The 24,702-nt window shown below is 43.6% G+C and overlaps 1 protein-coding gene across 2 annotated transcripts in view; it reads left to right on the top strand.

Moving 5' to 3' along the window:
- Positions 1-24,702, top strand: part of odad2 (outer dynein arm docking complex subunit 2) — a 569,164-nt gene that overhangs the window by 289,295 nt on the left and 255,167 nt on the right. For both annotated transcript variants that reach the window (XM_068014153.1, XM_068014146.1), the window contains exons 12-13: positions 16,078-16,287; positions 19,488-19,724. In XM_068014153.1, coding sequence (XP_067870254.1) covers positions 16,078-16,287; positions 19,488-19,724 — 447 coding nt within the window. The remainder of the gene's footprint in view (positions 1-16,077; positions 16,288-19,487; positions 19,725-24,702) is intronic.

The raw sequence follows: 24,702 nt of genomic DNA, 5'->3' as shown, positions 1-24,702 counted from the left end.
GTGAAATTTACCACTTTGTTGGGTAGGTGACAGTGTTGTCGCTGTACTGGAACAGCTTGGCTAGTTCCAGAGCACAAGTCTTCTGCACTATAGCCGGGATATTGATGGGGCCCATAGCCCTTGCCATATCCAGTGCACTCAGACGTTGCTTGATATCGCATGGAGTGAATCGAATTGGCTGAAAACTGGCTTCTGTGATGGTGGAGATCTCAGGAGACCGAGATGGATCATCCACTTGGCACTTCTGGCTGAGGATGGTTGCGAAAGCCTCAGCCTTGCCTCTTGCATTCACATGCTGTGCTCCGCCGTCATTCAGCATGGGGATATTTGTGGAGCCTCCGCCATTTTTAATTGTCCACCAGCATTCAAGACTGGATGTGGCAAGAGTGGAGAGCTTTGATCCGATCCGTTGGTTGTGGGACCACTTAGCTCTGTCTATAGCATACTGCTTCTGGCATTTAACATGCATGTAGTCCTCTGTTGTAGTTTCAGCAGGTTCGCACCTCATTTTCAGGTATGCCTGGTGCTCCTGCCATGCTCTCCTATTCTTGTTGAACCAGGATTGGCCCCCTGGCTTAATAGTAATTGTAGAGTGAGAGATAATATGGGCCATGAGGTTACAGGTTGTAGTGGAATACATTTTTGCTGCTGCTGATGTCCCACAACACCTCATCGATGACCAGTTTTGAGCTTTTACATCTGTTTTGAATCTATCCCATTTAGCACAATGATGGTGCCATACAACACGATGGATGGTGTCCCTAGTGGGAAAATGGGACTTTATCTCCTCAAGTCCCGATGATAGTTGCATGCCGACATCAGCAAGCTGAGTGCCCAAATCTTGCTTTGGAAGGTAATTAACACATATGGAGGCTCCAATTCACAAGGTAAGTTGTGACAGAAGACCTGCTGGAAAAGACATGTGCACCCTGAATTACAGTTATACCGAATAATTGACACAGCATGAAAGAAGGGTAATCAGCACGTAAAGCCAAAGTGCCATGAACCATATTTGCAATATTTTTGCACCTCCCTGGCAATGGCTGTGGGAAATTGTCCTTATTGGGTTCGGGTCAGGAGAGCCAGATATAAAACTCTGCCAACTGCTTGAAGTACAGCTTTACTAACTTGTAGCATAGGTTGGTGCAGCCAGTGCCAGAACCAGTCAGCTGCAGGCTCAAGCCTGCACTTGGTGGTTCCTTTCCAATAACTTTTGGCTGTCATGTCTAAATCCTGCAGCCTTGCTTAGGCTGCTAATGGGTTGATATTTCTAAATGCTGTCAGAATTTTTGTTCCCGTCTCATTATGACACTCACCCATAACTGTCCCCACGTGTTTAATTTTCACAAACATCCTAATTTCCTCACTCATCACAAATGTGTTCTTTAGACTTCCCCGAACTTGGATCTGTGCATAATTGTGCAATGAGCTGACCTGTGAATCTATGTGCTATTAATACAGTACCATTCAGATGTGGTTAGCCCTAGTTCTTGACTTTAACCCCAAAATGTGGGAGAGGAGGATATTTTGTAGTAAAGCAAATGGTTATGTTTAATTATAGTACATTTAGTACAATTTATTTTAGACAAAATTGCTCTGAAGCAATCTTGTGCAACCTCAAACGTAATAATCTCCGGGTTACTACCTAAGCCACTTGCTAATTGGCATAGGGTAAATAAGATTAGAGAGGTAAATGCGGGGCTCAAAAATTGGCGTCGAAGAAATGGGTTCCGATTCATGGGCACTGGCACCAGTACGGGGGAAGGAGAGAGCTATTCCGTTGGGACGGGCTTCATTTGAACCATGCTGGGACCAGTGTCCTGGCGAATCGTATAACTAGGGTTGTTGATAGGACTTTAAACTAATTAGTTGGGGGGAGAGTTCAATTGAAGGGAAGATTAAACAATCAAAAAGAAATGAGAGAGGAGAGGTGCAGAGTAGTGAAAAGGCAAATGGTAATCAAAGTGTGACAGGAAGGAGCAGAAAATATAAGCAGAATAGTGATACTGGTAAAAGGTCAAAGCTTAAGGCTCTTCATCTGAATGCACACAGTATTTGTAACAAGATAGATGAGTTGATGGCACAAATAGAAATTAATGAATATGACTTGATAGCTATATGTGGTTGCAGGGTGACCAAGACTAGGAACTCAATATTCAAGGATATTTGACGTTCCGGAAAAATGGGCACAAAGGAAAAGGAGGTGGAGTAGCATTGTTAATAAAGGAAGGTATCAGTGTGGTTGTGAGTAGTGATATAGGTGCATTAGATGGTGATGTGGAATCAGTTTGGGTGGAAATAAGGAATAACAAGGGGAAGAAGTCGCAGGTGGGAGTCGTCTATAGGCCCCTGAAGAGTTGCTTCACTGTAGGACAAAATATAAATCAGGAAATAACGGAGGCATGTAAGAAGGGCACTACGATTGTCATGGGTGATTTTAATCTGCATATTGACTGGACAAATCAGATTGGCAGAGGTAACATGGAAGACAAATTTGTAGAGTGCATCAGGGATTGTTACTTAGAGCAATACCTTGCAGAACCTACCCGGGACCAGGCTATTTTAGATCTAGTTATGTGTAATGAGGTAGGATTAATAAGAGATATCGTAGTTAAGGATCCTCTAGGGGGTAGTGATCACAACATGGTAGATTTTCAAATTCAGTTTGAGGGCGAGCAACTCAGGTCTCAAACCAGCGTCTTCAACTTAAACAAAGGCAATTACAGAGGTATGAAGAAAGAGTTGTCTAAAGCGGGCTGGGAAAATAGACTAAGGGGAAGGTCAGTGGATGAGCAGTGGCAGACATTTAAGCAGATATTTCATAATGCTCAGCAAAAATTTATCCCAGTCAAAAAGAAGGACTCGATGAGAAGGATGAACCACCCATGGTTAACAAAGGTGGTCAAGGAGAGTATCCAATCAAAAACAAAGGCATACAAAGCAGCGAAAACTAGTGGTAGGCCAGAGGATTGGGAATTTTCTAGGAACCAGCAGCGGATGACTAAAAAGCTAATAAAGAGGGAGAAAATTGATTATGGAAGTAAATTGGCAAGAAATATAAAAAAAACCAGCAAGAGCTTCTACAGGTATATAAAAAGAGAGTAGCTAAAGTGAGTGTGGGACCCTTGGAGGATGTGACTGGAGAATTTATAATGGGGGACATGGAAATGGCAGATAATTTAAACCAATATTTTGCATCAGTCTTCATGATGGAGGACACTATAAACATCCCATAGATATCAGATAAGCAAAGAACTAATGGGAGGAAAGATCTTGTCACAGTCTGCATCACGAAGGACAAAGTATTTGACAAACTAATGGGACTAAAGGCAGACAAGTCGCCAGGATCGAATGGCCTGCATCCAAGGGTTTTAAAGGAAGTGGCTGCAGAGGTAGTGGAGGCATTCGTTAAAATATTCCAGAACTCACTGGATTCCGGGAGAGTCCCAGCGGATTGGAAAACCGCTAATGTGACGCCCCTGGTCAAGAAGGGAGGGAGACAACAAGCAGGAAACTATAGGCCAGTCAGCCTAACATCGGTCGTTGGCAAAATGCTAGAGTCCATTATTAAGGACGAAATAGCAGGACATTTAGAAAAGCTTAACGCAATCAAATAGAGTCAACATGGCTTTCTGAAAGGGAAATCATGTTTGACAAATTTGCTAGAGTTCTTTGAGGATATAACAAGCAGAACTGATAAAGGGGAACTGGTAGATGTAGTATATTTGGATTTCCAGAAGGCTTTCGATAAGGTGCCACATAAAAGATTATTGCACAATATAGGAGCTCACGGTATTGGGGGCCATGTATTAGCATGGATTGAGGATTGGTTAACTCACAGAAGACAGAGAGTCGGGATTAATGGGTCTTTTTCAGGTTGGAAAAACGTAACTAGTGGAGTGCCACAAGGATCAGTCCTAGGGCCTCAATTATTTACTACCTATATTAATGGCTGGAGGAGGGGGCAGTGTGTAATATATCCAAATTTGCTGACGATACAAAAATAGGTGGGAGGGTATGTTGTGATGATTACATAAGGAATCTGCAAAGGGATATAGATAGGTTGAGTGAGTGGGCAAAAACTTGGCAGCTGGAGTTTAATGTAGGAAAGTGTGAGGTCATGCACTTTGGTAGGTAGAATCAAAAGGCAGACTGTTATTTAAATGGAGGGATCTCCGAAAAAGTGCAGCACAGAGGGATCTGGGTGTTCTTGTGCATGAAACACAAAACGTTAGTATGCAGGTGCAGCAAGTAATTAAGAAGGCAAATAAAATTTTGGCCTATATTGCTAGGGGGTTGGAGTTTAATAATAGGGAAGTCTTGTTACAACTGTACAGGGTGTTAGGCCGCACCTGGAGTACTGTGTACAGTTTTAGTCCCCGTATTTAAGAAATTATATATTGGCATTGGAGGCAGTTCAAAAGAGATTCACTGGGCTGATTCCTGGGATGAAGGGGTTGACTAATCAAGAATGGCTAAGCAAGTTAGGCCTTTATTCATGAGAGTTTAGAAGAATGAGGGGTGATCTTATTGAAACATACAAGATTCTGAGGGGCTTGACATGGTAGATGTTGAGCAGATGTTTCCATTAGTGGGGGATTCTCGAACTAGGGGACATAGTTACAGAATAAGGGGACACTCATTTAAAACTGAGATGCAAAGGAATTTCTTATCTTAGAGGGTAGTGAATGTCTGGAATTCTCTACTCCAGAGAGTTGTGGAAGCTAGATCACTGAAAGTATTTAAAGAGGAGGTAGATAGATTTTTGAAATATCAGGGAGTTGAGGGCTATGAGGAGCTGGCACAAAGGAAGAGTTGAGGTCTGGAGCAGATCAGTAATGATCTTATTGAATGGCAGGGCAGGCTTGAGGGGCCAAATGGCCTACTCCTGCTCCTATTTCTTAATGTTCTAACAGTTCTCACACAAAATCAGTCCATTAAAATTGTACATTTATGTGTAAAATTGAAATTTTATTTCAAATTTTCTCCCTTATGCTATTAGACATTTATTCCTGAGAGGTTTTTTTATTTCTTTCATGGGATATGGGCGTCACTGGCAAAGCCAACATTTATTGCCCATCTCAAATTGCCCTTGACAACTGAGTGGCTTGCAAGGCCATTTCAGAGGGCAGTTAGGAGTCAATCACATTGCTGTAGGTCTGGAGTTACATGTAGGCCAGACCAGGTAAGAACAGCAGATTTCCTTCCCTAAATGACATTAGTAACCAGGTTTTTACGACAATTGATAGTTTCATGGCACCATTACTGAGATGAGCTTTCAATTTCAGATTTTAATTTTTATTAAGTAATTGAATTTAAATTCCACTGGCTGCCATGGTGGGATTTGTAGCCATGTCCCCAGGGCATTAGCCTGGGTCGCTGGGTTACTAGCTCAGTGACATTACCCCAATGCCACTATCTTCCTAACCCCTGTCTGTGCCATTTTGCAAATAGTAGTTGAGTGGCCTGTGGTGATTCTACAACTGGAATTTGAAAAAGATTAATAAAGATTCAGAAATGTACTCATTAAACATTGTTGTTATACAGTACAAATAACTTGAGTTAGACAATGAGAAGTAGCCCATTAAGACACTTATGATACCTCCCTTCATGTGCCATATAAATGCACCTTTGGCTTGTGTGCAAGATCTTTTTCCCATTGCTGGCAGTTGAAAGAACTTGTACCTTATCACACCTCTCAGACACATCCAAAAGCGCTTCATTTAGAATTAATCATATTGTTCACTTGCTGTTATCATGCTGGCACATAGCCAGCTTTCTAATGTTTCCTGAGATAAATATACTACCTTGGTCCTTTTGTTTTTGGGCAACTTTTGTAATTGTCTGCAAACCCTAGTTGCTACTTTTCAATCCTTGGTAATCATCTCTGATGAGGAGGTTTAAGGTCATGTTAGAAATTAAATAATCGTGCTTACTGATGGCTACAGTTATTTGCGTAATTCAGCATTCTCTTCTAACCATCTTGCTGTTAAAATTGCGTTTAATTATTCCAGACCAACCCCATGGATGGAAATCCATAGTGAAGACATAAGCAGCAATTTTGTCAATCAGACAAAAATTTGATGGGGCAGGCCAAATTTTGCAGCAGGAGCCTCCCAGGCACATGAAAAACTTACCCACTTGTCACACACTTGTTAGGAATGTAAAATGTAGCAAGGCAAAGCTTCTTAAATGGAGATGTGGACAGCACTGCTCCCATTGATGCTATAGCGTTGGAGTTACTGCTGCTGCTGCTGAAAGTACCCAAATGAGGGTAGTCATATTTAAGACTGTGAAAGCACCCCCTCCTCACCCTCCAGTAACAGCACAGGCACAAACAGCACAGAGGAAGGTTGACATCTAAGTTAATATATTTACTCAGGTTCCGTCTGGCTGGCTAAGAATGGGGAAGAAGTTTGCCCTAACCAGGAGGATGGTAAAGCTGTACATGGGACCTGTCAATCATGATATAATCCTAAATGGGGAACAGCCACACTACTTTGGAGAAATCATTTTAAGAATTCTACAAAGTCATTATTCATTTGTGCATGCACTTTCATTGAACCTATGCTCCATGATCTGCATTTCTTGAAGAGTGAGGTGCCAGCTGAGAAACAGGAAACAAATGTTGAAGCACTCAAGCAAGCTGTGTCTCTTTTAGTAAGGGTTTCTCAGTGGAGTCAGCAGCTATGGACACAGAGGTTGGCCATAATACAGGCAGTGTGGAATGCCCCACAATGAAGATGACATGGCTTTTTCTAGATAATGGTCATTGTCATACATAATGATATTTCTGTGACAAGATACCACCTGAACAATAATTGAGCACAAACCCTTTCTATTCATTTCCTAAACATTTCCTGCCCCTTTTGTGATCAGTATCTAACTACAGAACTCATTTTTCAACATCTCAACAGTCAGAACTTATGGTTTCTCCCATGTCAGTAATTCCATCTAGAGCCATTTGTGACCACGACATTTCACATTCTCACATACTGGGGGAGAAATTCAACTTATGGCTACTGGTTTTGAACCATAAAATGCGTGTAGCCCCTCACAAAATTTTGTATTGGAAGTGTGTCATATGTCACATTGACTCGGTCAACTTTTCATTGTCCAGGGTGCCCACTTGAAGCAGTTGTTTTTTAAAAACTCCTTAAATATGCTAATCAGGCTTCTGCACCAGTTCTAGAACTTCAAATGCAAAATTCAGGTACAAATGGGTGGCACCATACCTAGTTGTAACTGTTGTGAACAGCTTAATCAACAATTCTTAGTGAGACCATTGGAGGCCACTCAAAAAAAGACTGAAGAACTTTTCCGTTTTTTTTTTGGTGAGCTCAAGAAATTGGGTGTGGGCCTACAAGAAAGCTTTGATCTGCTATTGGCACATTAGGAACCCCCACTCCCCAGATCACTGCCCCTCCAACCACCCCCCCGCAATCCCCCAAGCTCGACCAGCTATCCAGCTCTGGGAAATAGCTTGCTGATTTCCCACCCTCCCTGGCTGGCAAACTGCAGCGCAGCACCTGTTTGGCACCTACAGCTCACCAGTGGTATTCAAATGAAGCTTAATGCCAAATTTGCTCTGGCCTCCATTTCCCCAGATCAGCACATTGAGCAGTCATTCAGGTCACTTTACATCCATTTTGAATGCAAGTTGAATTTCTTTCAAATTTTGTCGAATCTGTGCCACCATGACAAAGAAGACCATTACTACATCACACAAGGAAGGTGGAGTATTAGTTGTCAGAAATTAACTCACAGTAAGAGCTACTCCCTGTTATTCTCAAGTTCCTATTGTTCCTTTTTGCCGGTAAATATGATGCAATTAAGTCATGAGTTCATCATAATTTAAATGTCTTTGCATTAAAGGGCTGAATCATAGGAATTAAACCATTCTATCAAATGTTGGCATTTCGGGGTTGTCCACCTAGTGGGGAAAAGCAGTTTATTAGGCATCATCCTACAATATACAAAGTAAGTTCAGAGGTGCTGGCTGAGCAGAGCAATGTGTTTCTTATGGACTGGAATATTGTTCCTCAAAATAAATTGGCTTGGCTTTTGAAACCAATAAAAATATAAAACCAATGAAAGTAATAAAACTAATGAAACTAATAAATCTAAGATGACCCCTGGGCAGTTACCTCCATAGGGAGCTCCTCACTGTGCATGTCAATCCGTGGCCATCTGCTGCCATCCGTTGCTTTTTCTCCCCACTAAATCCTCTCTTCTGCTGTTTAAGTTCCCCTGATTCTAACAGGTGCATTTTTAGCCCAAACTTCAAGTTAACTGTTAGTTTAAGTGGCCTCTATCTGATGGTACAGACCCCATCCCTCAACCTCACCTTGTGAGTTCTGGTAAAGATCTGGATAAGACCTGGATATGATTTTTCTCTCAAATCTTGCTTCAAATTCCTGGCCTCACTGCACATCAAAGTCATGTTTCTGTGCTGGACTACATTGGATAAAATGCAAGACTCTGCTTCCATTTGTGAGCTGTGGAAAAGATCTGGAAACTGGATCTTTTAAATTTGCCTTCAAATTTCTGGACTTATCTCAACATCAAGAAGACGCTTTTGTTCTGGACTACACTGGTTATGACATAAGACCCAACTTTGTCTCTGAATTGCTGCTGTGGGCTTTTGAAGCTGATCCTTTTCTGCAGGTCAGTCTCAAATAGAAGAGAGCTTGGCATGATATATTGACTGAACAAGATTTTCACAGCCACCCTCTTTGTGATGAAGATCGTTGTCAGGCAGTTTATCAAGGTTGAAAGCCTACTACTGTTGAGGGGCTGTAATCATGTCCTTGATGAAAATTAATGGTGAAAGAAATCATGGTCAACATTTATAGCTGTGAACTTTCGTCTCTAAGGGCGAGATTTTATCCATCTCGCGCCTTTTCCAATGGAGGAACTGAAAGTGGGCGGCACTTCTACTCTCTCCCATTTTGCTGGTTCCCACACGATTATAATTGAAAATTAAAGTTCTGGTGGCGGGCATGGGAGACACGTGCAATCATGCGGCAGAGACAGCTTTCCATTGGTGGAACCCTCCATCATTCAGCAAAGCATCATGTACAGCAAGGCTATAAATAATTCTTCAGTACAATCATGGGGACTCATCAGTGTGGCCAATTTTCCTCAGGCAGAGAATTCTAGGTATGTCTCCTTAAACTAGTACAATTTCTTACCCACTCTGACCCGTTGTTACACCTCTCCCACACCATCGCCACCTGCCTTTGAGATTGTCAGGACTTTTCCATCACCGCCGCCAACATGTCAGCCAGTAGGCAGAGACCAACTCCACGGTTCAATGATGCCTCCCTGCAGATGCTCCTCCAGGCCATGAGGGAAACACGGGAGGCCCTATTTCCTGCAGGTGGCATCAGAAGACCCTCGCGCCTGACTAAGGCAGCCTGGACGGAGGTGGCAGAAGAGGTGTCAAACAGTTCAATGAAGAACCTAGGTGCAGTGCAGAAAACGTGTCAATGACCTGCTCAGATTGGTGAGGGTAAGTGAAGCGTCCTAAGCTTTACAAACGGTATCGCATGGGGTCCTTTATGTCTGTCAGTGGGCATCCATGCCAGGCGGATGAATGCATGATCAGCCTTGGTGCCACATAGCAATTGTGTCCTAAGAATGTGGAAGTCTGGCGCCTGGTTGCGCTTGGATGCAGCGTGCAACTGACAGGCCAGAATGAGTAATGGGGATGCATGCAGACAAGGGGTGTTAGGCACTACTTGACATGTCATTATCTCAGTACTTTCTCAAACATGAAAAACAGACCCATAATTTGTGAGAGTGCAATAAGGGGGGTGGTGCTGCAGATTTGAGACACTTGAACCCAGCAGAGGAGGAGGCATCCCAGATTGCCAGAGAGGAGGGAGGATGAGCCATTGCGGATGGCGAAGCTGGATCATCTAGGCATAAGGATGAAGAGCCAACCTTACTATTGATGCCATATGAGTACATAGGAGGATCGCGCAAAAAAGTGATGAGCTCATGCTGTGATGATGCTTAATGTGCTTCTATCTGTTATCCCATTGCAGGTGCCCGCATTCGCACGACGACAAGCCAGCAAACTGTTGACTCTGCCTCTAGGGACGATGATAACAATGCCCAGAGGGTGCACCGTCACCTGCTTCTTCTGCAACCTCCGCCAGTGCAGTTACGTCCACACAATCCACAGGGGGTTTGCACGTAGAATCAGGGTCACAATCTGGTGGGCATGACACTGGCACATCCCAGCAGCTGGGGAGCATATTACAGCCGGGTCCCCTGACATACAGAGGTGATGATGGTCCTCTGGTCGAGACCAGAAGTAGTTTGCTGGAAATGCAGCAAACGTATGGAAATATATGTCACAAATGCCAGAGATTATGCCCAGCTTTGCGCATGTGATGGAGGAGTCCATGCAAGCCATGACGTCTGCCATGTCCTAGGCATGTGAGCATATGGCGTCCTTCATAGAGAGGTTAGCGACTGCCAGGGAGGGCCAGATTGGGCAATCGATCCATATGCACTATGACCTGCCTTCCATTGCTGTAGCCATGGGCTGTGTGCAGTAGTGACCAAGTTAGAGGGGACCGAGGCACTTGGACTTCCCTCAGGGTGCCCCTCCCCCCCCAGGGAGACAGGCAGGTTTCATCGTGCACCCAGCTGGAGGAGGAATGTGTGCCAGCTGCCCCGAGGCCTTCCTCTCAGGATACCTCCAGGGTGAGAGGCAGCTCCTCTTTCCCTCTGACATTGACTCCCTTACCTCCAGCAGGCGAGGCCAAGGGGGATGCCCCTGCACCAGTGCAGGAGACCCCCAGTAGGATGGAGCCCTCAAGGCCCCATACCCCCAGAGGATGCCCGCCATAGGCAATGGGGCAGTGCAATGAGCTGACTGACTCCAACTCAGCTGCTGATGTCAGGGTTGCACCAAGACATATTGGTAGAGAGTGTAGAATTAAAGAATTATGAGCACAAAGGTGGCACAGGTGGTCAAATGAACAATATTACACATAAATATTTAACAATTTGTTTGCTTTATTTTTTGATACGTTCTCGTCATTTCTTGAAATTTGTCGAGTTAGACAGCTAAATGTAATGGCACGCCTTATGGCTGGCACACTTTGCTTACAAAGGAGTAACGGACATGGCCTTTCTTGTTGAAAATTTTAGGTTTGTGAGTTCATTCTTCACTAATTACTAGTTTGACTTCGCAGTTTTTTGCTCGTCAGTCTGTGGGACATGGCTTCATATGGAGGCTCAGCAGGCCCTCCCTTCTATGCCTTGCAAAGGAGTTTGGCCGTGTCTACTCACTACACAGAGACGTTAGGTGGTGCAGGTGCACTCAAAGTGATATTATGGTGGTGCTGGTTGTGAATGAGTGGTCATGACTGGATTCCAGCCTTTGGTCCAACTGTGGCACAAATGTCTTTGGATTCAATATTCACCAGCGAGTGCACTTAGTGAAGCTTCACTCCTCGTGCAATTGTAGATGGCAGAGGACACCTGTTTTGAACTTGGAGCACTGAGGAGGCTGGCAGGGGTAGGTCAACATCCCAGGAGGGCAATGGAGTTCTGGCGTTGGAACAATAATCACATAGGTGCCTCACCCTTGGCTGAAACGTACGAATATAAGGTTGTCCCTGATGTCCCGTGCAGGTCTCTCCAGGGCCCAGGCATCCATTAAAGATTCATTCACATTAATGGCCTCCGTTTCAGGCTCATCCAAATCATCCTCATCTGAGGAGGAGCGGTGCTCCTCCCGTTTCTTCTGCTGCAAAATATGTCCACATTGCATTGCCAGGTTGTGCAGTGCACAGCAGACTACGACTATTCGTGAGACCTTATGTGGTGCGTACTGCAGAGCCCCTCCAGATTGGTCAAGGCAGCAGAAACGCAGTTTCAGCAAGACAGTGGTGTTTTGATGATGGCTCAAAGTGGGTAACCCTTGTCAACCAGGATCCAGTCGTCAACCTGGGCTGGTGCCTCAATAATTTCTGGTACTTGTGAGTTTCGCAAAATGTATGCACGTGACAGCTCCCTGGGAAATGAACACAGAGCTGAATGATTTTTCACCTGTGATAGCAACCAGTTGCATGTTCAAAGAGTGAAAGCCTTTGTGATTCACAAATGCAGCAGGCTGGTCCCAGGGAGCTCTAATTGCCACATGAGTGCAGTCGATCACCCCTTGCACTATAGGGAAATAAGCGAGGGTGCTGAAGACTGCTGACTTTGCTGCCTGGCTGTCCTCATCTGAGAAATAGATGAAATCATTGGCACGGCAAAATAGGGCATTGGTCACCTTCTTTATGCACCTGTGACTGGCAGCCTGTGAGGTGCCACATATGTCACCCATTGAACCCTGGAAAGCACTGCTTGCGAAAAAATTTGAGTGCCATAGTCACCTTGAGGGCAACTGGCATGGGGTTCTCACCAAAACTACATGATTGCAGGTCTTGCTGAACAATCCCAGAAATCTCAGTGACCATTTCACATTGACATCCTCAGACATCTCTGGCATTGCCTTTCCGACATCTGAAGATAGTTAGGCCTTGTCCTGAGGATGCACTGACGCGCCAGTGCCCATCTTCTATAGTGCCTTCCCTGGATGCCATCATTCTGAGCAGCCTCTCCCTCTTGTGCTGCCTGCTGCTGGCATTGTGGCCTCAGCTGCTGAGCGGCAGGAGCTCTCCACTGTCACAATCTCTCCTCTAGTTCCCAAGGTTGCAAAAATATTGGCTGTATGTCATTGCAACTTTTGATAACTATATGAATGAGACAAGCATTAAAATTAAACTTTGTTTGATCATGTTGCTCAACCATTGAACTCATGACCAGATAGGTTCTATACTCCTCCCATTGTGCACAGCCGCAGTTCCACCCACCCAACACTGGTCTCCTCCTACTTCGATCCGCACTCCTGGCATGCCCACGTGATTTATCATCTCATTTTGCAAAATGGTACACTCAGATTTGAGACAAGATCCTCCACTTTCCACCCTCCTCCTACCATACTCCATCTTATCCCCATCACCCTTGATCCACCCAACATTACCTTGCACCTTCCCTCTGTGACCCTTGAACCTCCCCCCATTACCGCTGGCTACGTAATTATCAACATCTACATCCCATCTCTCCTCCCTGTACCTACACCCATCCCCATCGAAATACCCACTTTCACTCTAGATCCTCCAGTGATCCACCTTAATGTAGTCATCCAATCCCGTGCCCCGCCCTACGAGTCCTTCAAATACTCAACCATGACTCTGGACCTGAACCCCTACCTCATCACACTGCCCCCTGTGACTGTGACTGTTTCCTCCGCCAGCCAGCACCGTGAATTCACCCCACAGAACCCCAACATTGACAGTACTGACCCCTCTCTTTAGGCTCATCATGCATCTCACCTACATTATCTGCTCCAACCACACACCCCTACCACCACTGACTCTACACCCAGAACGCAGGGCCATTCCCTCCTCCGGACCTCCAGGCACCCAAAACTCACCCTCTGCCCTCCCTGGTTTCCCTCCTTCACTTCTCCAGGCACCCAAAAACAACCCTCTCAAACTGCCCCCCACAATTTGCCCTTGCTGGTGCTGAACCTGGAGCCAAACACCCATTCCAATGTTGCTGTCCCTTATGCCAAAGAGTTCAAGAAATCAAACCACTGATCTCGGACACAACTGCACAAAGCCACCTTTAAACGAATGTGAACCAGGTGCCACGAGATTCCCGTGCGCCGCTGACTGAATCTGGCAGGTAGGACTTAATTCAGTTAGTTATAAGGTAATGAGTATTCATGCAATGCAAATGTATTAAAAGTTGGAACCTGCCACAAGACGTGTGAACCCCGACCTGCCACAAAGACACCGCTAACTTAATCTCTAATTTTGAACTTGCCATTGGGAAATCGAAATATCACCTCCCACCTAATTAAGTCACCCTGCCCGCCACGAATGCTAACTCATGCAGGCCCCATAAAATTCCCCCTGTTTGCAATTTTGACATCCTATTTCACCAGACGCTAAGTTCCCGAATCTCCATATACTGTCCATTATAAAGATTAGCTACTTCCTCCTTTGTAGAATTGTCTACCTCCAGCTGTGCCTCAGCCCATCTGACGGAACCCAAACCTAGCATTGCTGAACAGGTTATTGGTGACTCGGTGTTGCTGTATGATATTATTCATGTATCCTTCCTTCATTATAGTGGATGGATGGTTGGAAAGAAACTGAAATGGTGGTTATTGGCAGGGGTAGATTTATCCTTTTTTTGTGCGTAGGATGTACTTCAACAATCTTCTTGCATTATCATTGCCATACTGTAATGGCGTGCCACAAGATGAGATAGCTCTGGTACACAGGTTTTCAGCACTAAAATTGGGATCTTGTCAGGATCTAAAGACTCTGCTTAACCTCTTTTTAATGTCAGCTGCAGTGAACTGAATTAGCTGGACACCAGTATCTCTGATGATGGAGACTTTAGGAGAAGGCCTTGTGTCTTGCACTTGTGCACTTGTCCTGGGCTTTTCCTTGGCCAAGGATGGGAAATGTTTAAAGGAGACTTCTTCCCCCCAACACTACCGCCCTCCTTATTTCAGGCACGGACCCTAGATGTCTGTTTTTGCCTATACCAATATGGCAGGTAGCGCAATCCCAGCTCGTAAGGAGTGCGTGTTTCCTATCTGCCAGATTGGAAGCTTAGGTATCCATTTAATGCCCGAAGATGGGAAGAGTGCCATTGAATCTCATGGCCTACGAGTATCTTGATGTCAGGCTGTTCCCATTGTGTTTTGAAATGTCCTTTATTCTTGCTAAACTTAAGATCTTTCAGGATTCAAATTGAAGCTATCACAATTTAAAATGTTTTTTTAAAAGGAAGATCCTATTATATATGCAAAGGAAGAACTTTATATAGTGGCTACAAGTCCTCAGGTCATTTCAAAGTGCTTCAGTTTTTGAAGAGTAGTCAATTTTGTTTTGTAGGAAATGTAGCGGCTAATTTGTCCACAGCCGTGTTCCACTAACAGAAACAAAATAATCAGGTAATCTGTTTTAGTAGTGTTGGTTGAAGGATGCATGTGTCTATCACACTGGGAGAACACCCTGCTTTTCTTGAAATTATGCTGTTGGATCTTTTATATCCATCTAAACAGGCAGTTCTGTTTAATATTTCGTCTGAAAAACAGCACCTCTGACAATGCAGCACTGCCCTAAAATGTCAGCCAGACATGTTTTCAAGCTTTGTACTGGAGTTTGAACATACAACCTTCTGACTCAAAGAGTCCATTGTGACCAGTCAGTTTCTCAGATAGCCAACCTAAATGATTGGAGCTGGAACAACTATTTTGAATTGCACTTTTCTGAAAAGCTTATCTGAAAAGGCAACAGTGCAGGATGGGATGCAAGTCTATTAGTTTGGTGGGAGTGGGGGGGAACCACAATATAATTAGGCATCATAGGAAAAAGTAAATAGCTTACAATAGGCAACTGGCAGACCTCGGCCATTTTGAGGTCTCACTGAGAGTTGAGAATGTTAACAGTGCGCCTTTCCGTGGCCTCCTTATCTCGAGAGACAATGGGTAAGCGCCTGGAGGTGGTCAGTGGTGTGTGGAGCAGCGCCTGGAGTGGCTATAAAGGCCAATTCTAGAGTGACAGGCCCTTTCACAGGTGTTGCAGAAAAATTTGTTGTCGGGGCTATTACACAGTTGGCTCTCCCCTTGCGCCTCTGTCTTTTTTCCTGCCAACTGCTAAGTCTCTTCGACGCTTTAGCCCCGCCTTTATGGCTGCCCGTGCGCCCAGGTGGCCCTTATACTGTATTGTACGAAATCTAATCTTTATCATTTGCCCCAATTCAAAACAGTGATATGACATGGGCAAAGAGAGTGAGGTAAGTGATGGCATGGGATTATCAAGATGAAAAGTGTCTTGCAGGCAGTACTTCTTCAGTATGGTACATGAAAGACGTTACTATTCAAAAAATGAAGATGGCGTGACAGGTTAGGCAAACTGTCTTTGTGTTAAGCATGCTTTTCTTTCAGTTCATGAAAATTAAAGCAAATCTTTTATGTATCTATAGGTTGGCTCTTTACAGATCCTGAAAGAAATTAGTAAAAATCCACAAATTCAGCGATGCTTGGCAGACCTTGGCGGTTTACAGACCATGGTGAAAATCTTGGACGCCCCCAATAAAGATCTCAAATGTTTGGCTGCTGAAACTATTGCCAATATAGCCCGTTTCAGAAGAGCGAGACAGACTGTCAGACTTCATGGTGGAATTCAGCGCCTGGTATGTAATCGTTTTACTAAAAATTTATGCAATTTAGCCAGGTTAGTAGAACAAATAGCTGTATGTTTAGTTTGTTTTAACAATTGTAGTCATTTTCATTGATGAGAGTTTCTGATGCAAAAAATGATCAAAAATAGCTGACAAGGGAGTCAGTTCAACAACGGTAATTTGTATTTATGTAGCACCTTTAATTTGATGCTTTACTCAGGGGGAAATAAGGGGAAAAAAATCATAGTTAGGCATAATAAAGGAGCAATTCGGTGCATGAGAGTTAGGAGAAGCAACTTAAAGATTTGTGGAAAAGTTGGATTTTGAGAAGATTTTTAAAAATGGAGTTAGAGATGGAGAGGTCTAGACAGAGAATTCTAGAGTGTAGGGTCAAACTAAGTGAAAGTTCTGCCACCATTGTGGGAGGAAGAGAGGAATATTCATAAAAGGCCGAAAGGAAAAGACTGGAGGATTGGGAGGGAATATAAAGATAGATCAATTTGAAATAAAGTGGCAAGGCCATAATGGGATTTGAAATTAATGGATGGGAGATTCTGTGGATCCCACTAATCTCTGCACCTGAATTCCCAATATATGCTCTCCAGGTGGACAAAGCCCTGCACCAACAGTGCAATTTCATAAGCCCTGAATATCTGAAAGTAGCAAAAATGGTAGCTCAGTCCAATTTTCTTGTATCCGTTCCTTGCATTAACTTGAACAAGCTACTGGAACAGGAACATTTTTCCCAAGGAGTTGACCGATGGCATCCCCGGCTGAAGAGTTTAAAAACTGGTGATGCAGCAGCTCTTAGTGGGCTGCAGTTGTCATAAAAGGCAAGTTGTAGTGATGGCAGAAACTTTGACTAATTGGACATGGTAATATTGCTGATGGAGTCAATGCAGTCATTCAGGTTGGTCATACCAGGCTCCAAATGAAAAGGAAGGATATTGATATCAGGAGGAAGGCAAACGTAACCATACTCCTCAGTTATGCTCACATATAAAAAAAAGGCTTGAATTTATATAGTGCTTTTGTTACAACCGAGGCTGGAGGTGTGCACTGTCTTTCTCTTGTTCCAATTCTCCACGGATCACAACATATATTTACCTCATTATCGATATGATCAATTATATACTTCATCTATTTTAGTTTCAGAATAAAATCCACCAACCAGGTTTTATTAATAAACAACAAAGTTATGAATTTATTATAAAACAAGACTTATTCAATAAAGATGCAAAGCTTTAACACACAGTTTGAAATATGGAAATATAAATATAAATCCTTCTAAAATAAACCCAACACATACGCACACACACCGGTTAAAGAAAAAATAAAGAAGTTTTCTCTGCAGAGATTAGCTTTACAAAACAAAAACAGGAAAAAAAAAACACTTTGGCCAAATACTTGTTAATTCTTGAAGAAAAAGGATAAAAATGGAATGTTCCCAGCTGTTCCTTTGGTCTGGCATCCAGGTACACGGAGATGGCTGTGACCGGGATCTTTTTGGAGCAATTCTCTTCAGACGACGTCGAGGATTAGTCTGGCAGGCATTTCAGGAGAAATGCAGCATCAGTTTCTCTATTTCTCACACTGGATTATCAGGGTTTCTCAAAGAGGTGGAAAAGGATGAGCTGGTGGCTTCTTTCTCTTAGCAGGCTTACACCCCAACTGAACCAAAACAGTATCCAAAAACGAAACCAACTCTTGACTACCGTAAATCTTGAATTGTCACTTCTGTGTAAACAACTCCCATAGTCAGCAAGGCTCCTGCTGTTTACTTAACTTAAGACATGTGACTTCCAGTAAGTGTTTGTTTTTAAACAAAGTCCAAGTCCTTCCAGTGACCTTACTTAAAAAAAAAACAAGTCCAGCATCTCCTCAGGTTTTTCCACAGACCTTTACATGCAAGTCCTCAAAAAAAAAAATGGAAGCACTTTTGTAACACCTTTCATGACCGCCAGATGTCTCAAAGCGCTTTACAGCCAATGAAGTACTTTTGAAGTATAGTCACTGTTGTAGGAAACACAGCAGCCAATTTATGCACAGCAAACACCACAAACAGCAATGTGATAATGACCAAATAATCTATTTTTTGTGATGTTGAATGAGAGATGAATATTAGCCAGGACACCAGGAATAAATCCCCTGCTATTCTTCGAAATAGTGCTGTGGGATCTTTTTACATCCATCAAGCAGGCAGATGGAGCCTCAGTTTAATGTCTTATCTGAAAGATGACACCTCCCACAGTACAGTACTCCTGCACTAATGCACTAGAGTGTCAGCCTTGAGTTTTGTGCTTAAGCTCTGGAGTGGAACTTGAACCCAGAACCTTGTGATTCAGAGGCAAGAGTGCTACCATGTGAGCCAAGGCTGGCATATTTCTAATAGATTCCATTAACTGTGGCACAAACCTCAGTTGAGTACTGACACTTCCCATTTGATGTATCACTTGATGTATTCTACATTCTTGCATGGTGCCAAAGCCGCTGTATTTGAATATCAGGCTGAAGACACTCATTGAATCTCAGATGGGGTTCCAACAGAACTTCTCAACTTAAGACCTCATCATATTTTTGATCCAGACATGGGCACAATAGCTGAATGTTGGAGAAGAAGTGAGAGTAACTGCCCTCACCATCAAGGCAACATCTGACTGTATGGTGCTGGCACAGACATGATGGGCCAAATGGTCTCCTTCTATGCTGTAAAATTTAAATCTTTCTAGATGGAACTAGGTCTGGTTTTGGCTATAGGGAACCTGGATTTTAGGAGGATTATAGTAAATTTGAAGAGCTAACCAAATACAAATAATTAGAAGCTATATATGATTTTTGAAATATGTGGTTTAACATCAGAAATTTTGTATTCTAAGTATCTTTAATGTGGAAAATGTCACAGGGTATTTTACAGAGAGAAAAAGGGAAAAAAAGGTTTCTGTTAATTCTGTTAAATATGCATCCCCCTGTAAAATAATTGCTTCTTGTTCCCTCCATTTATTTCATCCACACTATGTATTTCAATAAATGCATTTTATCTTCCTTTAACACTACTCCTTTTCTTTTTGTCTTATAAAACCCTACCTTTACCTCAGTCTTTGAACTTTTTTCTTGGTAAATAGTTGATTGGATAAACTTTGGAAGCAGAATGAATGTAAATGTATTTAAAACACTTTTGAAAATCCTTTTTCTTTTTTATATTCTTATTTTAGGTTGGTCTTTTGGACTGTGTTCCAATGCTTTCAGCTAATCTAACTGCAGAACAAGAAAAAGATATTGAAGTGGCACGTTGTGGTGCTCTTGCACTCTGGAGCTGCAGCAAAAGTAAAAAAAATAAAGATGCTATTCGTAAAGCTGGTGGTATTCCTCTGCTGGCATGCCTGCTGAAGTCTCCTCATGAAAACATGCTTATTCCAGTTGTCGGCACACTGCAGGAATGTGCTTCAGAGGTAAAAAAAAAAATGGCAATGTGATATTACAATTTCTTTGAAAACATGTATACTTGCCCTTTTTCATTTCATATTACTCGTATTTTGTCATAGGTCCAAATAAATCACTAAAATGCCCTCTTTATAGAAAATTAGATCTAAACAATAAATGTAATGTTATTGTTTATTTAGCAGGAGAAACATTCAAACTTGATATCTGAAAGTTAATAAATACTGATACTTGATAACTTAATTTTTACTTCTGGCAGGTGTATCTATGAGCAAAGGATTACCAGAAAGATTTGCTTACACCTGAGGTTGCCACCAACACCCAAAAATATCTGCTGAATCTTGTTTTCAAATGCAGAAATATCAAAGGCAAAGTATTTTTGTAGGCAAAGGTTAATGAGGCAATGATGTAGTTGTGCTATCTGCTGCAAGCTGACCTACTGACAATATGAACCACAGAAACTGCACTGCCAATGGCAGCCAAAGTCACAACCACCCTCAACTTCAATGTCCATTTGTGTTACAAGGCTGTCACAGGAGCTATTAGCAACATCTTTAGTATGTAGGTGCACCAGACAGGTCACTGATGTTTTAATCATGAGGTAAATACCTTTACCTTTTACCCCAGGGAAAATCAATGTAGAGCAATAAGGCACTGCAATTCCTCTGACATGCAGGATTCTACGAAGTCCAAGATGTTATTCTGATATAGACAGGTGGTCATCTGGCAACTAAACACAATTCCATAATTTTAAAAACTTGTATTGGCTGAGATTTCCGCTTCAACAGTTACCATAAGAATCTTTTTTCTGCAACAGTTTTGTAACGAGGAATAGTACACCGGGGGAGATATTCACCAAAGCAACAGCTGCTTATTTCCAAATAGATCTGCTTATTTCACAAATAGATCTGCTTAATATTCATTACTCAGTGTTCCAAAACATTACACCCAACTGTGCAGTACCATGTAAATCCAATAGGCCAACCCTCCACTCTACCACTTCTTAAAGTACCAACTCTACTGCTTCAGCATGACATTCCATGAAGACAGGGAGTGGTCCATGGTGTAGGAAAAATACAACTTGTTCCCTTTAGATGAGTTGCAGAGCTGGATATCCCACCTGCAAATAAATGAGCTCTCTAGCAGCAGCTTACCTTTAATGATTAAGGAAACTGGAAATTAATATTGTAACAGCATGTGCAAAGCCTACCGATTTCAAAATTAAATTATCAAAGACTATAAATAGATATAATAAAGTATAAAACAGACACATAAATAACAAAAAGAAAAAAACAGTGTACCAATAGGGCTACTAAGGGATACACATAATAAACTCATTGGTAATAACAGCAAAATTCCTCGGTATTTACCAGGGAAACACTTCGGTAGCATTGGGCTGAAGAACGGAGGCGGGGTGCTTGAAAGAAGGCGCGGCACATGTGCCAATTGTTTGCCGCTGAGCCCCGTAATATTTTGCGCTGATGCTCATTTAAATGAGCGTTCCTCCCCCGATGACATAGAGGGGACAACGGCTCTGTCCCTGGCAATGGTGTCCGGCACCGCTGCACAGGCATCGGCACCATTTTTAAAGGACTTCAAGCACTTACTGGCAATTTCAATTTTTATAGTGACATAGAGGGCAAATTAAAAGTTATAAATTTAATAACCAATCGAAGCACCTCTCCCACCCCCCACAATGCCCATTTAATATATTTTACACACAGGAAAACTCTCCTTCCCATCACCAACTTTGCCCCTTGCACTTTGTTCCTTTGCTATTCAACCCCTTCCCACCATCCCTTCAGCCAATACAAGGATTTGTCTCTGCTCCCTTCCCACCCTGAAAATTTCACTCCTACCCCTCCCCACCAGTGTCACACCTCGGATCTCTGAATGGAGATCTGAAGGTGTGGGATTTCCGGCCACTGATCGGAATATCTGCATGGGATGGCCGTCGGGTCAAGGTAAGTTATTTTGCATTTATTGTAATTTATTTTAATATTTAAATGAAGGCCCCGCCACTGAGCGGCAGGGAGGCCGCACCGAGGCCTCGCTGTCGCCAGTAAAATGCGGCGGGACCTTTCTGGTGTTAGGGGTCGTGACGGGACCCTCCCAGAAGTATTTTCAGGTCCCCTCCTCACCACGACCCCCAATGTCGGAGGGCTGTTAAAATTCACCCCATAGTGTTTCTGTAATTGAACGAGTAATTCAGAGGCCTGGACAAAAGATCTGGTAATGTAAGTCCAGATCCCACTATGGCAGCGGGGGAATTTAAATGTAGTTAATTAAATAAAAAGTTATTACCAGGAATAATGACCATGCAACTACCGGATTGTCATAAAAAACCAACTAACATCGTTTAGCGAAGGAAATCTGCCGTTCTTACCTGGTCTGGCGTACATGTGACTCCAGACCCACAGCAGTGTGACTGACTGTGAATTGGCCTAGAAAGCAACCCAATTGTATAAAACCGCTTTGAAAAAGTTTAGTAAGAATAAAACTGGATGGACCACCCAATATTATATGAGGCACCAGGCAAAACAAAGGCACACCAGCCCAGATGACCCTGCAAAGTCCTCTTCACTAACAACTGGGGAGTTGCGCCACAATTGTGAGAGCTGTCCCTCAGACTAGTCAAGCAACAGCCTGACATAGTCATATTCACTGAATTATACCTTACAGCCAACTTCCCAGACTCCTCCATCGCCATTCTTGAGTGTGTTCTGTCCTACCAGCAGGACAGACCTACCAGAGATGGTGGCACAATGGTATTCACTCGAAAGGATGTGGCCCTTGGAGTCCTCAACATAAACTTAGGGTTTCATGAAGTCTCATGGCATCAGATCAAAATTAAGGACAAGGAAACCTCCTGCTGATTACTACCTATCACCCTCCCTCAGCTGATGAATCAGCATTTATCCATGTTGAACACCACTTAGAAGAAACACTGAAGGTAGCAAGGGCAGAGAATGTACTCTGATTGGGGGACTTCAATGTCCATTACCAAGAGTGGCTCAGTCACACCACTACTGACCGAGCTGGCTGAGTCCTGAAGGACATAGCAGCCAGACTGGGCCTGTGGCAGGTAGTGAGAGAACTAACAGGAAGGAAGAATCTACTTGACCTCATCTTCACCCATCTACCTGTCACAGATGCAGCTATCCAAGAACATAATGGTAGGAGTGACCACCGCACAGTCCTTGTGGGATGAAATCCCATCTTCACACTGAGCACACTCTCCATCATGTTGTGTGTCTCTTCTTCTTCTTCTTCTTCTTTGGCCTCCATGTCTCGAGAGACAATGGGTAAGTGCCTAGAGTTGGTCAGTGGTTTGTGGAGCAGCGCCTGGAGTGGCTTTTAAGGCCAATTCTAGAGTGACAGACTCTTCCACAGGTGCTGCAGATAAAATTGGTTGTCGGGGCTGTTACACAGTTGGCTCTCTCCTTACACTTCTGTCTCTTTTCCTGCCAAGTGCTAAGTCTCTTCGACTCACCTCTCTTTAGCCCCGCCTTTATGGCTGTCTGCCAGTTCTGGTGATCGCTGGCAACTGACTCCCACGACTTGTGGTCAATGTCGCAGGACTTCTTGTCGTGTTTGCAGACGTCTTTAAAGCGGAGACATGGATGGCCAGTGGGTCTGATACCAGTGACGAGCTCGCTGTACAATGCATCCTTGGGGATCCTGCCATCTTCCCAGCGGCTCACATGGCCAAGCCATCTCAAGCGCTGCTGGCTCAATAGGGCGTATATGCTGGGGATGTTGGCCGCCTCGAGGACTTCTGCATTGGAGATACGGTCCTGCCACCTGATGCCAAGGATTCTCCGGAGACAACGAAGATGGAATGCATTGAGACGTCGCTCTTGGCTGACATACATTGTCCAGGCCTCGCTACCATAGAGCAAGGTACTGAGGACATAGGCTTGAAACACTCGGACTTTTGTGTTGCGTGGCAGTGTGCCATTTTCCCACACCCTGTTGGCCAGTCTGGACATAGCAGCAGACGTCTTTCCCATGCGCTTGTTGATTTCTGCATCGAGAGACAGGTTACTGGTGACAGTTGAGCCTAGGTAGGTGAACTCTTGGACCACTTCCAGAGCTTAGTCGCTGATATTGATGGATGGAGCATTTCTGACCTCCTGCCCCATGATGTTCGTTTTCTTGAGGCTGATGGTTCGGCCAAATTCGTTGCAGGCAGCCACAATCCTGTCGATGAGTCTCTGCAGAAATTCTTCCATGTGGGATGTTAATGCAGCATCGTCAGCAAAGAGGAGTTCCCTGATGAGGACCTTCCGTACTTTGGTCTTCACTCTAAGACAGACAAAGTTGAACAACCTGCCATCTGATCTTGTGTGGAGGAAAATTCCTTCTTCTGAAGACTTAAACGCATGTGACAGCAGCAGTGCAAAGAAGTGTACCACCGTCCTAAATGGGATAGATTCAGAACCGTTCTAGCAGCTCAAAACTCCACATCCATGAGGCACTTTGGATCATCATCAGCAGCAGAATTGTATACCAACACATATCCTGGCATATTCCTCACATTACTGTCAAGCCAGGGGACCAACTCTGGTTCAATGAGGACTGCACACCAGGAGCAATACCAAGCATACAAGAACACAAGAAATAGGAACAGGAGTAGACCATATGGTCTATCGAGCCTGCTCTGCCATTCAATACGATCATCGATGATCTTAGGCTTCAACTCTACATTCCCGCGCACTCGCCATACCCCTTGATTCCCTGAGATCAAACATCTGTCTATCCCAGCCTGAAATGCATTCAACAATGGAGCATCCACAACCCTCTAGAGTAGAGAATTCCAAAGATTCACAACCCTTTGAGTGAAGTAATTTCTCCTCATCTCAGTCCTAAATGATCGGCTCCTTATCCTGAGACTGTGCCCCGTGTTTTAGATTCCTCAACCAGCAGAAACTGTCTCTCAGTGTCTACCCTATCCAGCCTCTTCAGAATCTTGTATGTTTCAATGAG

Source organism: Heterodontus francisci, chromosome 2, assembly GCF_036365525.1.
Source record: "Heterodontus francisci isolate sHetFra1 chromosome 2, sHetFra1.hap1, whole genome shotgun sequence".
NCBI lineage: Eukaryota > Metazoa > Chordata > Chondrichthyes > Heterodontiformes > Heterodontidae > Heterodontus > Heterodontus francisci.
The sequence above is the reverse complement of the archived record's forward strand: the minus strand, read 5'-3'. Positions and strand labels throughout refer to the sequence as shown.